This window comes from Hydra vulgaris, chromosome 03 (assembly GCF_038396675.1).
Source record: "Hydra vulgaris chromosome 03, alternate assembly HydraT2T_AEP".
In the NCBI taxonomy this organism is placed as follows: Eukaryota; Metazoa; Cnidaria; class Hydrozoa; order Anthoathecata; family Hydridae; genus Hydra; species Hydra vulgaris.
In genome coordinates this window covers 14,786,001-14,802,500 of record NC_088922.1, presented here as the reverse complement: position 1 = coordinate 14,802,500, position 16,500 = coordinate 14,786,001, and the positions used below count along the sequence as shown (strand labels likewise).

At 30.2% G+C, this 16,500-nt stretch overlaps 1 protein-coding gene and 1 long non-coding RNA gene across 2 annotated transcripts in view; both read left to right on the top strand.

Annotated features, from left to right (window-relative positions):
* Positions 1 to 1,454, top strand: part of LOC136077664 (uncharacterized) — a 4,284-nt gene extending 2,830 nt beyond the window's left edge. The window contains exons 2-3 of the long non-coding RNA XR_010637164.1: positions 1,055 to 1,147; positions 1,316 to 1,454. This is a non-coding gene — a long non-coding RNA (uncharacterized LOC136077664). The remainder of the gene's footprint in view (positions 1 to 1,054; positions 1,148 to 1,315) is intronic.
* Positions 1,455 to 3,098: 1,644 nt separating this feature from the next.
* LOC136078496 (uncharacterized) lies at positions 3,099 to 15,621 on the top strand. Its single transcript, XM_065794269.1, has 5 exons — positions 3,099 to 3,128; positions 3,492 to 3,670; positions 4,052 to 4,211; positions 4,335 to 4,441; positions 15,295 to 15,621. Exons 2-5 carry the CDS (start codon positions 3,494 to 3,496, stop codon positions 15,619 to 15,621), a joined length of 771 nt encoding a protein of 256 aa, XP_065650341.1. The 5' UTR covers positions 3,099 to 3,128; positions 3,492 to 3,493.
* The last annotated feature ends 879 nt before the right edge of the window (positions 15,622 to 16,500 follow it).

The window sequence follows — 16,500 nt, the reverse complement described above, 5'->3', positions numbered from 1 at the left end:
TCCAATTGACTATATGCATCAGTCTTGTCTTGGTGTAATGCGAAAATTGTCGGTGACCTGGATTCAAGATAATGACAAAAAAGGAGTAAAAATATCTGCAGCTCATAAGAATGATATTAGTGCTAAATTGCTTGAACTAAAAAAATGTGTACCTAAAGATTTTGTAAGGAAGCCACGTTCTCTTGATGAAATTGATTTTTGGAAAGCAACCGAGTATAGGCAATTTTTATTGTATACTGGAAAAGTTGTGCTAAAAAGCATTTTGCGAAAAGACTTATTTCAACACTTTTTAGTTCTAAGTGTAGCTTTATCTATATTAGTCAGTACAAGGTTAGTTAGAAAACATGAAACTTATGCGCACCAATTACTTTTATATTTTGTCGATCAAGCTAAAGATCTTTATGGACCACAGTTTCTTGTTTATAATATACACAGTCTAGTACACCTCGTTGCAGTTGCTAAACGATATGGCAATGTAGATAGGTGCAGTGGTTTTAGTTTTGAAAACTATCTTCAGGTTTTGAAAAAAAAAGTAAGATCAGGTAGAGCTCCTCTTAGCCAGGTTGTTAAGCGTCTTAGTGAAATGAATATTATGGTTCCACATCAAAAATTGCACACTAAAATAATTTGCATGAGTCGCCCCAACAATTCATATATGTTGGATGATGGAAGATCCTGTGAAGTTCTTTGCAAAGAAGGGGAAAATCCAAATTTTGACTTGCAACAATATCGTTGCAGAATATTTCAAAGAACAAAGTCATTGTTTGATGTCCCTTGTGACTCTCGACTAATTGGAGTTCATGTTGCAAATTTTGACTACTCTTCTATTGAAGTTGTTTTATCAACGGCCGTAAAAAGCAAGGTTTTTATGATTCAAAAAGAAAATAAGAAAAAAATTATACTTATGACTTTGCTACATGACATGTAAAACTTAATATTTAAAATATATGTTTAGAAAAAAAGTTGTATTTGTCTGACTGAATCAATTCGCTTATTTAGTTCACTATCTAGTTTCATTATTATTAAGATGCAATAACTTATTTTTCTTGTTTAGAAAATGAGTAGCGGTCCCTTTGTTGTTGTTGAGTTTGTTGATGAGCAATCAGTGGAGGTAATGCCAAAAAGTTGGATTGTTTACGAGAATGAGGTAAATTGTTACTACAATTAATTAGTAAGGCAGTGCAGTTATCTGTTTCGTAATAGTTGTACTATTTCTAACAGTGATGCAGAAATTGTAAATAAAGATTTAATTATTGATAGTTATTACACAATGTTGTTGAACGCATGTGTTAGAATGTTTTTGTGGTTGTTTTAGCAACTGTTTGGTTATTGGCCCAGAAATCCAGTATGCAGAGTCAAAAAGAGTGAACTGCCTGATCCAAAATGGCCACTATACAAAATTAGAACTTTTGGGGCGGCAGGTAAAGACTTTAAATAATTTTTTGGTTGCAAGTTTGTTATTTGAGCACTGATTAAAAAATGAATAATCTGCTTTTTAAAGAACAGGTTAAGCGTACATCTATTTATACGTCCTTGCATGTAGCGATATTTACTATTTGTCAAATTTTGGTAATTCAAAAGTTTAGCATTTTAAAGTTGAACTAAACTTTGATACAAAATTTGATTTTGGTAATTCAAATTCATTTTTACAACATTAGCATTATGCTAATTTATAAAACTGTAATAAATCTATAAAATTGTTTTATTTTAAAATATCGCGTATTGTATAAGCAATCTATTCAAGAAATGTAAAGCTATAAAAATATATTTAATACAATAATGTTACATTATTCTTTTAAGTATATTTGAATCAGGTTTTAGTAATGTTACAATAAAGTTATATTATTCTTTTAAGTATATTTGAATCAGGTTTTGGTAATGTTACAATAATTTTACATTATTCTTGTAAGTATATTTGAATCAGGTTTTAGGCAGATTTTATATTTTAAGTTTATATATTACCAGTGGAAAGTTAAAGCAAGGCATCAGATTTAGCTAAGAAAGCATTAGTAATGTCAAATGTGGAAGATACTGATATAAACAAAGAGACTTCTTCTGATATTGAAGATGGTATGTAGTTGTATAAATTGTATACTGTAGCATGATTTTACCTACCATTTATTACCTAACATTTATAATTCCATGTTGTTGTAACTCAAATTTGTTACCTTTTTATTGTTAATTTTACAGAAACCTCATCTGGTGATCACAGTCCTCCAAGGAAAAAAATCCAACTAATATCTGCGCAAAGGTATAATGCAAAACAAAGCAAAGGCAAGAGTTAGTTTCTGTTTTAATAATAAAGTATTTTACATTTAACATGTGTTGACATTATTATGACATACATTACTAATCTATGTATCTGGAATGTAGTTGATTAAGTTATGTATTGTAGCACGATTTTAATTACACTAACATCTTTCTAATACTAAAATTCTATTCTGTTGTAACACAAATTGTATTACTTTTTATAGTTACTTTTACAGAAACCTCTTCTGGTGATCACAGTCCTCTGAGCAAAACTATTAACCTTCCATCTGCACCAAAATATAGTGCTAAACAGAATAATGGCAAGTTTGTTTTGATATTATTAATGATAATGCAATACTTAAATTCATAATTCATACATTATAAAAGCCACCAATTACAATGTGTAAGTTGGATGATAATGATATTAAATAAATTATTATTTTTCAAAGGAAAAAATGCTTCCCTAGAGTCTTCAAATGCATTCCTACAGGAACAAACAGCTGTTTCATCTCAAGTGTTTCAGCATGCGCGAAATGCAGCTGTGTCAGCTGCTGCAAATATTATTCATTCACCTTCGGCATCTGTAAGTCAAGTGAATCTTGCACGTATTGCATCAACTGACAGGATGTCTAGTGAAAATGGTTGGTAGAAGCTAAAATACTTTAATTTATTTTTGTATCAAAATTTAAACAAACGTATTTATGGATTTTACAAATTTAACAAAATTTGATGGTATTTTTTATCAACTTTAAAAAACAAAAAAAAAATTTTATAGCCAGTACCAGAAGACCATTTATTGGTGGGACAATGGTCAATAGTTTGACAGAGTAAAAATTTTTCTGGTGGTAGAGCAGGTGAAAATACTGCGGGAACACACGGTTTGTTGATTTCAATTTATATAACAGGGTTGCCACCAAATCAGGGATATCTGTGAAATTTAGATAGAAAATTAGGGGGAAATGATTGATTTAGTAAAAAAAAACAAGGAAAATCGTTTAATTTTTCAATTTATTACAATTTTTTTAATGCTTTGAAATTTGTTAATAAAAATCTTCCTTTACCAGGGTTAATGTTTAACATTTTTTAACAAAATTAATTATAGAGTATTGATGTAGATGTAGATTTCGTTTAAAAAAACAACATACTTACTGATTACTGTTTGCAGATTATACTTTGTTCTATAACTTTAATTTTACTTCAAATTTATCCTATAGAATAAATTTGAAGCTAAATATATTTAGCTATGAAACTAGACATAATAATTGAAAATCAAGAGGAGATCAAAGCGATGCTGAGAAGTCTTGTGGCTGTTAGCAGAGTTGATGTTTCTGACGATGTGTTTCCCCAGAAGATGAAAAATGAACATGAATTGCGACAGCTTGAAATAAAGTTGAAGGATCCTAGTTTTCGCAAAAAAATGGTAATTATTGTCAATATTATTTAAATTAGGACTACTTGTGTTTAATTTACGTTATTTATGCATTGGTTGACAGCAGACCAAAATTTCTACAAAGTGTTGTGGTATATTTGTAAATGTATATTATCATCCCCTGACTCTCTTTCTTGCCATACTTTGTCAATTAAATTCATACGGGTTTTGGTGGACAGTACTAGATAACTTGACACACTATATACTAAGAATTATGTTATACAAATTTATTTAAGCTTACATAAGCTTTCAATTAGCAATTTAAAATTATGTTATAGACGCATTTTGCAAATTATATATAATTTTATAATTACAATATATTACTTTATATGCTACTTTTTGCAAATATAGATACAATAATTGCTTCTTTAGATTAATTATTTTGGAAGTCTAGGTGGCCGATATTGTAAAGATGTGATTCGGCGCATTATGTGCACAACAGCAACGAACCAACTTTGGTCTTTGTTTAGTTTCAATGGCAGAAAAGGAAAACTATCATTTGAGAGCTGTTTACTCTGCCAAGTAGTGATGAGTAAGTTTTTTCAAAGTTTTTTATAAGGCAAGTTACTTTAAAAAGCAACGATTGGTTATGCAGTTAATCTTTGACTACTTTTATTAATTATTGTAAATATATGATTTAAAATTATTCATTTAGAAGCTTGTAAAAAGATTATCAAAGATGCTAACGATCAAAAAATAGAGGACGAGATTAGGGAGGTATTAAAGCATGCTCCTAATCAACCAGGAGGAGTTAACTATGAGGTACATGAATTGAATTGCTTTGTTCTCTCTGTAAAGATCATTTTTAGTAAATGTTAACTAATAATGCTGATCTTAGTGTATTTCATTTATTCTTTATGATAGAAAAGGTTTATTTATTTATTTTTTGGCAAAAATTGTAACAAATACTCCGAAAAAAGATGTATTGTTGCGACAAGCCGAAGAAAGTTCCGATTCTGAAAATACGAATTAATATTAAAATAGTTATGTCATTCTTTGTTTTTTGATTGTATTTATAAGTTATGATTGATTTATAAAAATTTTTTTCCTACGGGGTTATAAATAATAAATAAACTTTTTCATTACTTATTTGTAGTATTTTTTGTTATAACTTTTTGTTAATTGTGAACAGCTCATCAAGTTATGGCTTAACGGTTAAAATGGAATAAGTTGTGGTCTCTCAAATAAGCTAACTTAAGAGTAATTATGTTGTAAAACATGGTAATTTTGTACTGGTTAAATAAAAAATGATTCTGCTGACGCTAAACATTAGTTTAATGTTAAGAAAAAACATTGCATTGTTTATTCTTAATATTAAACTAGCAAATGTATAGGTTTAAACCGTAAGTCCGTTTAAATCAATGCATTTATACATTTAATTTAAAAAAAAGAAACGTTTCGTAAACGTCCGATGTTCGTTATTTCACGTTTAAAGTGAACGTTCAAGGGCTATTAAAATATCGTTCGCATAACGTTTGCACTGAATGTTCGGTCGACGTTCGCTGTTAGTTGTTTGAACGTTCGTATTGAACGTTCAAGAACTGTAATTAGGAGTTCACAGAAGTTAGTTCATGTAACGTTCGCGACGAATGTTACGCAAACCTAAACGAACGTTGTGGCAACGTTCGTTGAACGTTAATTGTTAGCTGGGATGGTATTACCACAACTAAATGTATATGGTACTTGAGAATAGTTATTAAGTACAACTTTACTTTTTTACAATATTTTTATGATTGAATGCCATTGAATAAAATAGTATTATGACGAAAAGCTAAATCTGATTTCCAAACAATTCGTCTTAGGAAATCATAATCCATTTTTTATTAAAAACATCAGTTGAAAGCGAAGTGATTGTCGCTGGCAATAAAACATTTGCTTCTGTTGTTCTTAAATCAAAAGCTGCAATTCCTTTAAATGCTTAGGAACACTATCCGTTAGTATCTACTATTTTTATTCGTTTCATTTCTTTTTTAAAAAATTACAAATTACTTAAAACAAAATTACAATCTTTTTGAAAACAAAAAAAAATTAAAAATTTCTAAACACTTTACAAGAATTTCAAAAACAATTAAAATGATCGTGTGTATAATAAAAAATCATCTTATTTTAAATAAAAAGTGTTACAAAAATGACAATAAGTAACATTGTTTTCATGTTTCCGTAATAATCTAACTTTTTTTTCAATAAGTGATTCACTGTTTAGGCGCAATTCAAGTACTGCATGGAATCGACTTATTCCACTTTTAAATTATTATAATTCCATTTTATAAGTTTCAAAATTTCCAAAATGCGTTTTGTTTAATTACATCTAATTTCACATCAATAATAGTAGATTTATAATTAAACCAAAATTGATTATCATATACATCACTTCAGATTCCAGTAATTGTTTAGTTTCTTTTATTTTTTTATTTAATTTGCTAAAAAGATTAAAAAATGATCATTTAAATTATCCATTGTTTTCACTGAAAGTCAACAAGTCTGATTTTCTTTGATATCTTATACGAAAAAAACATTTTTAATTATAAAAATGTTTACTACACTTGTTATCTCTAATCTTTTTTTAGTTTGTTATTTTCGGCTCAAAATAGAAATCTCATAATTTTTTCTCATCACACGATTTTTGGTAATGTTTATGATGTCATTTTTAAAATCAAATCACATGATTTTCTTTATTTAAAATTTTTTTTTTTTAATTACTTTTTTTCGTAATGTTTAAATAAGCATAAAAAAGAAACCATTTTTTTGAAAAATAAATTCATACCTCAAAAAGAAAAAGACAGCAAAACATCAACTAACTTTTAAACTGCGTTTTGCACTAAATTGCAAAAAACTATTTGAAATATGCTGATTTAGTAGGGGCATCTTAAGGTTTTTCGATTTTTCTAAAGAATGCGGAATCGAAGAGAAACAATTTTCTAAAGTCCCCGTTACGCCAGATCTAGTGTATTCTACTAAGCAAGCAAAGGAAACAATTCTTATGCCTTGCTATATACGCAAAATGTTTTTTGTAAGAAAGGAAATGAAAATAAATAAAGATAATCACAGTTAAAAAGAATCACAGTTACCGGGGAAACTAACCACAATGTTATCATCATGAGTAATAGTAACAAAGTTACAAAATAATGAAGAAAGTAGCAAATATAAAAAACAAAACTTGCAGTAGAAAAGATTGCAAAAAAAGTCAACGAGGAATAATTATTAGGTCCAGAAGTTATTTTCCGCGTTTTTTGTTGTTGTTCTATTTTGTCAAAATAAAATTATTTTTATGTAACGAATTTTAATTATGTGTTTTATCAGCGTTTTATCAATAAATATCTTTCCTATATTTCATTAAAAATATGCGTTATTTTTAAATTAGATGTCAATTTTCGCGCCAGAAAGTTGACATCTAAACAAAAATAATAATTTAAAATATTAAAAATATTTTAAACATTATCTAGAAAAAATATCATTTTCGGGAAGCCCTTCTTTCCCTTTTTCATCTCAAGAAGAAAGCCGCTGACGTGCACCAAATGCAAGCATTAGGTTACGGCAAGCTTTCGGAGATGCTGCACTATCCATAATAGCCTGGCAAGATTGTTTTCAGCGTTTCAAACCTGGCAATTTTGACGTCAACGACAAAGATCGGCGAGGACAGCCAAAAAAAATTGAAGACAAATAACTTCAAGCTTTATTAGATGAAGATTCGGCTCAAACACTGGAGCATATTCTTCAAGTGTGTCTCTCTCCGGTTATTAATAAGGTTTACTTAATCTCTTTAGAAGTAGAAATTGTAGGCAATCATACTCTTTTTTACGGGTTTATTTTCAGATAAGTTTATACCAAAGCTCCATTTTTTTATTCGTTATCCACAACAATCAAGACATTTTGACCCACTTCAATACCACATGTGCACGTCTTTTGAGAGGAAACAACAAGTATTAAAAACGTTAGGCATTTAAACTTCAAAAATATGCCTTTTAGTGCTGTCGTTTTAAAAACTGTAGCATCTTTTTACAATTAAAAAAAAATGTTATTACCTGCCTCCAGATTAATGGTAATAATATTATTGTCCTTAATCGTCTTTATGGTTTCATGATGGTTTTCAATCTTCTGTTTATACTTTTAAAGAAACTCAAGTAAAAGGAGGAAAAACAGTATTTATTACCTCACAGTTTTAGTGCCTTACTTACAATGTGTAACGAGGTTTTTTTAACTGCAGTTAAAGACAATACAGTTCTTTTTTAAACTCCCAGCATTGCCAGTCCTTATTATATTGAATTAAAAGTAAACTAATTTTAGAAAAAGTTTGCAATAAATATGACTGCTATAGACTGATTAGTTTTATTTTGTCAATTTTAGTAGTTAACTGTTTTATTTTGTCAAGTTTGACTAGATAAAACTAAATGGTTTTATTATTTATTTTATGTTTTCAATATTTAGATTAATAATATATTTTTAGATTACCAGAATCCCTTTTGATGATGTAAATTAAACAAACTGTCATTCTTTTTTTTTCACCTCACATAAAACTATTTCTTGAGAGCAAATATTCAATTGAAGATAAGTTGATATCATGTGCCTTATCATAGTAAAATCAAAAATAGAATATTGCTAAAGATAATATTCTTTGCAAAGGAAGTCTACTTGCATATCTTTATATCTTTCTTACAGCCATAAATGGGTAAGAGTCACGTTTAATACTGAAATATTTATTTTTATTATTATTTTTAAATGTTTTTATTCATGTTTTTATTAAAGTTATTTTTATTAAAATTAATATAAAATACACTTTTGAGCTCTTTCCTTTTTCATCGCTATTATATTTTTCTTCAAGTTTTCAAATATGCTGCTGCATACATAAATTGTTTGATTCGATTTATTTAATCAAAGTTTCTAATTTTGTGTTAGGATTTCTAGTTCAAAAAGTTGCGTAATAATTTTTGACAAAGACAATTTAGTAAATGACAAAATATAAAGGTAAAGCGATTTCCTCATTTTACAGCTGTAAATAGCTCCATCAAAAATAGCAGCCGAGAAGTAAATCCAATTTTGTACGAATCAGCTGTAAATAAAAAAATAGTTTTGACAAGATGTCGTTGTAAGATTTTTTCTGTTTATTAATTTTTGGTTAAAAATGATTTCTAATACTAAATTAGAATATACAGTCTAATTAAATAAATTTAGACGCAAAGAATTAGAAATATTATAATTAATATTAGGTGTGCGGTCATTATTTATTTTAATAAACAGCAATAACTAAGAATATAGTTCTTTCTATCGCCCAGAATGAATCTAAGAAGAAAAAAACCATCGCTTTCAACACTCTTTCAACACAACAAGAAACAACTTTTTGATAACGAGACTTATAGTGTATTTACAAAAAGAGTTACGAATGCTCCTAGATTGATGCTGGAAGAAGCTATTTGTTTGTACCCTATTTCTAAAGACTCACCTCTTAAGATTCAAAAATTGTTGGTTAGATTTCTCCTGATTTTACAAACCCACACTGAGAGTTTAATGCTGGTCAAGTAATCACTTATTTCTAAAAAGATAACCGATAAGTTGTTTATGAAAGCTGATTTAAATTTTATTAGTTTTCGTAGGTAGTATATTAAACAAATTTTATAAAACATAAAATTAACATTGATTCAAACCTATTTAATGTATTAATAATAATAACTTCTTTTATGGTTGTAATACTTATTTGTATTCTAGTGTGATTCAATACATAAATACTTAAGAGTGGCAAGCTTGTATGGTCCACAAGTTATCTTTAATAAAACGGATTATGAAGTAAAAAGTCGTAACGTTAAACTCCTTATGTTATTTTTAAATATTAGTTTTTTTATATACTGTGTACCTTCATTGTGCAGGTTGCTCAATTTTCGATTTTGTCAAAGTAGCGTTTCTGGATTAGTTCATCATAGGTAGTTTGTCTGACTTAAGCTTCACTTTTTGAATTTATTAGAAATCAATTATTCCAGTATTTAGATCCTTTTGTTTTATATCTTTATAAAAAAGAAATGCATTTACATCTGTATATGCAAAAACGAGAGAGACTGGATCGATTTATATTGTCAATGAAAGTAAAGAAACAAGCGAATAAAAATGACATATTTGAAAGGCAAGCCCTAATTTCATAATTCCATGAGGAATTATTTCAAATTTTCTGATTTCTTAAACAGTGAAAATTAATGGGAAAAGTTGCAATAGAGGAACAATACAAAAAATACTTATGGAGTTTTAACAGATTAAAAACATAACGCGAATTTATTTATGTATTTATAGATGAACAGCAATTAGAAACCTTGTCGCTGCAAAATTTAATATAACAATAAATGAATTGCAAAGTAAACTTATGCCCGTTAAAAAATGAGATTCTTGCTGTCTGTAATAGTTTTGGAAATTATATGACTATCTTTCTTAAAGTTGAGCCAATCGAAAGCAAATTCTTTTTAAACAATTATCTTATATTATTTAAAGAAAACAAACTATGATTTGCAAATCGCTATGACCTTCAACAAAAAATTGCCTATTGTCATTTTTTGTTTAATAATTCACGTTTATTGTGCATGTAATGCATCGCGTTAAATGTGCATTTAATGCGAAGTATTTTAGAATATTAGAAAGCCTTTAGTATATTAGAAAGCCTTTAAACGCGAAGTATCGAACTTCTTAAGAAAACGGCAATAAAATGTAAAAAAACAAAAAATGTGTAAATATGTATAAAGTGTATTTAAATATTTATTTTACAAGTGTTTCTTGCTACCTTTACTCTTTTTCAGTTGTTTTTTTTAACAATTTCAGATTCTCCTTCATCTGACTTTTTTTCACCGAGATTGATGCTTACTTACCTACTTACTTAACTTACTCCTGAACCTTACTTAGTCTGAAACTGTCTAAGCTTTCTAGACCACCTAGCCCTGACGAATTTGATGTGCACATACATTGAATTTTCATTCTTTGTAAGCTTTCTAGCCAATCAAGGTCTAGCAATCTTGGTTTTCACGGGATTATACAACATATAACATATAAACATTGAATGGTATGAGATGTAAAGGTGCGCTTGAGGTAAGTTTGCAACCATGGCTACTTTAACTTAGTGCGGAATGATTACGCGCTAACCTACGTTGTCGTGGTGTATTTGCTTGTTTTGAAATTATTTAAAGTGTCATCAAAGCACTTTTCGCAGTCATTTTATTCGCAGAGCTTTCTTTTAAAATAATTTTTTTTTTAATTTTTAATCAATATTATGCAAATATTATGTGATTATTCCTTGTCATGTGAATTACTTGTCTTTTTAAAGCGATTATTTTTTTAAAACTACTTGTTTTTTTGCACTACTTGTTTTACTAATTTTTAAACACTACTTGTTTAACAGTACAAATCCAAGCAAACAATTCTTACCTTTATAGCGTTTATAAACAAAAAATAAAAAAAATAAAGAAGTTATGGTTATCGAAGATGACGATGGTATAAAAAAAGTTTATGTCATCAACGATTACGGTGATTTAGAGTTTTTTGCGCAAAATCTTTATAGAGATGTGAATATCAAAACAAATAAAAAAAGGGGAAGCTATGATGTTTATTTTTTTTGTTTTAAAAAATATGAAAGTAAACAAAGAACAGCATTCTCAATTTAAAAGTTGACTTTAACACTCTTTAAGCGGGTACTCAAATAAGCGCAACTTTATTGCGTAGCAAATATGATTTTTTTTAAAAAAAAAACTTTTTGTTCTTTTGAAAAAAATAAAAAATAAAGCAACAAGTAAAAAAATCCTGTTTAGTAATTTAGATTCATGATATACAGTGGCGAGCAAAATAATAGGTGTGAATAATAAATTTCACTTAAATTGACATTTTACAGTATATTTTATAATGTGAATCTATTTGAAACTCTGGTCCGAGTCTATTTGGAACTCTGGTCCGAGTCATAAGGCGCCTTTTTTTCGGCGGCCTTGGAGACATCTCGCAGGACACAGGACTACCCCGTCCTGTTAGCCGGGGATTTCAACATGGTCGAAAGCCTGCCTCTTGACACAGAAGGCACAAAGAACTTTAGATATCACACTTACGGCATTACTGAACTCGGGGTCTTCCAAGGTAGGTATAACCTAGTTGATGTTTTTCGTTACAAGTTTCCCAACAAAAGAGAACTCACATGGCGCAATCAGACGGTCAAATGTAGACTCGACAGAATCTACTGCCCTGAAAAAGTCGCCAAAAAAACAACATACACCAAAATTCTCACCAACCCTTTTTCTGACCACGAGTTTGTGTCAACAACTGTCAATTTTAGTAAAACCAGGAGAGAACCAGGATACTGGAAATTAAATTGCTCCCTTTTGGAAATAGAAGTGCATAGGCAGAATATTAAACTCTTAATTCAAGATTGGCAAACTAAAAAACGGTCCTATACGTCAATTTTAAAATGGTGGGACGACTGCAAACTTTTTGTTAGGGCTTAATTACAACACATATCGATACAGCAAAGTGCGAAAAACAAAAAAAAATATCAAAAGGATTGAAAACGAAATCCAACGGGAGCGACAAAACGCTAACCCGAATTTAGATAGCATCACAGAAAAACGCGATGCTCTTTTCTTGCTCCAGTTTCCCGGAGCGTTCATTCGCACGAAACAAAAACTAATTGAAGAAGGAGAAAAACCTTCAAAATTTTTGTATAATTTGGAAAAAACTCAACATCGGAACAAGTCAGTTACCGAAATTCGCAAGAATGACGGCACATTGACAAGTGAACCTGGTGAAATACTAAACTCCCTTGTTTTATATTATAAAAACATTTACACCAAAACTAGTTTATGCAAAGACAGCCAAAAATATGTCTTATCACACATCACTAAACGTTTAAGTGATGATGAAAATCAATTTTTAAACACCCGCCTAACCGGCGTAGAACTGAAAGAAGCCCTTTTTAAATTGAAAACGGAAAATCTCCGGGCTATGACGGACTTCCAGCTGAATTTTATAAAACTTTTTGGCACACTTTAGAAAAAGATTTTGAAGAACTTGCCTACGAAATACTTTTCGTAGAAAAAAACACTAGCCACTCTATGAAAAATCATTTACTTCACTGATTCCTAAACAAGGCGATTTTACCGAATGCAAAAACTGGAGGCCCATATCCTTAATCGGCGCTGATTACAAAATAATCACAAAAGCGCTGGCCCTACGACTTGCAAAAGTAATGGGGAAAATTTTAGAACCAAATCAAACTTGCGGAATCCCAGATAGAACAATATTCTCAAATTTACATTTAGTTCGTGATCTTATCGATTACGCGGAATTTAAAAATCTACCTAGTTTCAGTTTGTCAATAGATCAAGAAAAGGCGTTTGATAAAGTCGATCGTGCGTTTCTGCTTCAGATTTTCCGAAAATTTAATCTCGGAGAAAACTTTGTATCTTTTGTCAACACCTTATATTCAGAAGTTTTGTTATCTGTTCTGAATTGCGGTTTACTGTCAGCCTACTTTCCTACGGAAAGAGGAGTTAGACAGGGTGACCCTCCCTCTCTCTTGCTGTACGTTTTTGTTACCGAAGCTCTCGCTTTGGTGATCAGAGCGGACAGCAGAATAGAGGGTTTGCCGTTACCAGGTACACCTAAACCCCTTAAAATACAGCAGTACGCAGACCATTCAAACTTTTTTGCCAGGGACGTAAAATCAGTCCGTTTTTTTTTCGAAAAAATAAGTGGTTCAGTGATCAACGCCTCAAAAACCAAGGGTCTCGCTCTTGGGGGTTTTGATCCTAAAATGTACCCGGAAATGGACGACATAGAGTGGAACAACAACAGCGGTTTCAAAATATTAGGTGTTACTTTTTACACTAGACTGAGCAATACTACCAATTTCAACTAGTTAGTAACTCCAAACAAAATAGGGAAAAAACTCAAGTTTCTGGGACTACGTACTTTGTCACTTAGGGGAAAGACTATGCTGATAAATACGTTAGCAATGTCAAAAGTGTGGTTTTTGGCAAACGTGCTGCCCGTTGCCGAATGGGTAATAGAACGTCTGCATAGAGCCATTTTCGAAAATCTGTGGCAAAAGACCATTTTCAATCCGGTCAAACGAGAGACACTTTTTTTACTCGTCAAAAGCGGGGGTCTCGGAATTTTATCACCGAAGGAGCAAAGTCTTGCACTTCGCCTCAAAACACTCTTTCAACTGAAAGAATGCGAAGAAGACAAAGCTCACGAATATTACTACTTTTCAAAGTATTGGTGGGCGAGTTCACTTATAAAATTTACGAAGCAAAACTAAAGCTGGAACTTTTTAAAGCAAAACAATTTTTCAAAACACTGGGACAACAAAACGTCACAGTACTACAAAACAACAATAGAAATATTAGGCAAAAACGGGTCACTTTTTTAACGTCCCCCTAAAAACAACAAAAAATTATTAATTAGAAGTGGCAATAAACAAAAAGACAGTCGTCCCAGCAGAACTTTTCTGGAACGGTTCAACAAAAACAACAATGCCGTGGACCCAAATTTGGAAAAACTTCACCTCCTACGGATGCGGACCGACTCAAAACATCCTCTTTCTTTTTTTACACAACAGTTTACCTTCTGCGGCCTTGCTAGCCAAAAGCACAAGGTAGCAGATCGTCAAAAATAACAAATGCAAAACTTGTGGTAAAATCGAGGACAACATGCATATCTTTGCCTACTGTCCTCCTTCTGTTGAAATTTGGGAGTATTTTAAACACGTATATAACTCCTTGACATCCCGAAACAGCTTTTCTCCGATAAATTCGATTTTCTCGATTGAAACAGCGAATTTATCAGAGAAAAACCCCACTTCGCAGCTGCTGTTGACACTCACTGAAACCATCATGAGTGCAATATGGAACAGTAGATGCCACTATATGTATAGTATAAAAAAAATTGACCCAATGGCAGTGATCAGGGTAATAATCAGGAACATCAGGAATATTATTACCTTAAAATATAATTATCATGTCCGTAGAAACACCGCGGACATTTTTGTGTGTATTTTTGTATTAAAAATGTTTTCTGTCAAGTGGAGAATGGAAGTCTGAAACTAAACATATGAGCTAAAATAAAACAACGGCTAGTTGTATGTTTAGTAAAGATTTCCTTCCCTCTTGCAATTTTTTATGTTATGCAACAAAATTATTATTATATATGATTAGCAAATCACTGCCAGCCCTTATTTTATGAAATATTATTTTAACACATAAGTTTTTTATCTATAGTGTTCGTAACGTAATGTTTATGTGAAAGTCTTGTAATTCTTTTTTTAATTTTTTTGCATATAAATCATTCTTTTTACCTTATGATTCTTTCTTTAACCTATTTTAAAATTTCTCCTTTTTTTAACATAATCTAAACTCTCGATTTTTATCCGCACAACAGCAAAAAAATAAAAAATAAAAAATACAAAAAAATACCAAAAATCACAAGAAAATATAAAATCAAAAAACACAAAAAAATTAAAAATTAAAAATACAAAACTTATATAATAAAATATACAAAACAGAAAATGAATATATTTACGAAAGCTTGTAAAACCATATATTGTAAAAATATAAAACTTTAGTTAATGTTATTAAAAAAATTGTAAACATTTATTATTTTGTAAGAAAAGAAATATTAATGAAAATATTAGTGTTTGGACAGTTAGAAGAAGGCTTTTAGATAGTAAGTTACCAGCTCGAACTCCGAGGAAAGTACCATTACTTGGTAGAAAGAACATTATGAAAAGAAAATTTTTTGCAAAAAATCATATTGCTTGGCGGGGACCAGGTATGACCAAAAAATGGCGTAATATTTTGTGGGGTGATGAAACAAAGATTATTTTATTTAATTCTGATGGAAAACAGTATGTAAGAAGATCATCAAATCAAGAACTTTCACCTCGCTTCACTGCGAAAACAGTGAAACACGGCGGAGGAAATATAATGGTATAGGGTTGCTTTTTCTGGTACGGTGTGGGGCCACTTTTTTGGATCAAAGATATTATGACCCAATATACATACGTAGACACACTAAATAATGTCATGTTGCCATTTGCCGAAGAAAATATGCCGATAATTTGGCATTTCCAACAGGACTGCGACCCAAAACATACATCTAAAGCTGCGAAAGAGTGGTTTACGACCAATAACGTAAAAGTTTTAGAATAGCCACCTCAGTCACCGGATCTAAATCCTATTGAAAATTCATGGAGGCAGTTAAAACTTAAAATTTCTGGACAGAAACTGTGGATAATGCTCCAGGAGGCTTGGTAGAGCATTCCTGTAGAAGTTTGCAGAAAACTAGTGGATTCAATGCCATCAAGATGCACGGAAGTATTAAAAAATAAAGGGTATGCAACAAAAGATTAATAATTTGCAACCCTATTGACTTCCATCTTCATTTTTTATTTTACACCTATCATTTTGCTCGGTGTGGAATTTTTTTTTTTTTAAGTAAAATATATATTATATATATTTAATAACTTAATTTTTATTAATTTCTGTTTATTTATGTAATAAAATAAAAGTTCTAATAAAAATTCAAATTTTTATTTTATTTGTTTCAAAGATATTCTCGTATTTGTTAATTTTTTGGTTCGCACCTATTATTTTGCTCGCCACTGTAGTAAAGGGAAATCCAAAACCATAAATATAAAACATATAAGCCAAGGTACGAAAACCGTACTAACTAGGATCATTTTTCTAGTATGCGTCTTTAAGATTGTTCAGATCTTTAAAAGTTTTTAAATGGAAATTTAAGTGAAAGACTTTCAAGGAAGAAGATTTTTAGATTATATTTTTTCACATGGCGATTTCATATGCACATGCAAC

Excerpts from the sequence above, each read along its gene's own strand:
- LOC136078496 (XM_065794269.1), top strand. The coding sequence starts at position 3,494 with ATGAAACTAGACATAATAATTGAAAATCAAGAGGAGATCAAAGCGATG. Across the intron at positions 3,671-4,051 it reads CTAGTTTTCGCAAAAAAATG|ATTAATTATTTTGGAAGTCT; the intron begins GTAATTATTGTC and ends TTGCTTCTTTAG. Across the intron at positions 4,442-15,294 it reads CAGGAGGAGTTAACTATGAG|AAAAGAAATATTAATGAAAA; the intron begins GTACATGAATTG and ends TTATTTTGTAAG.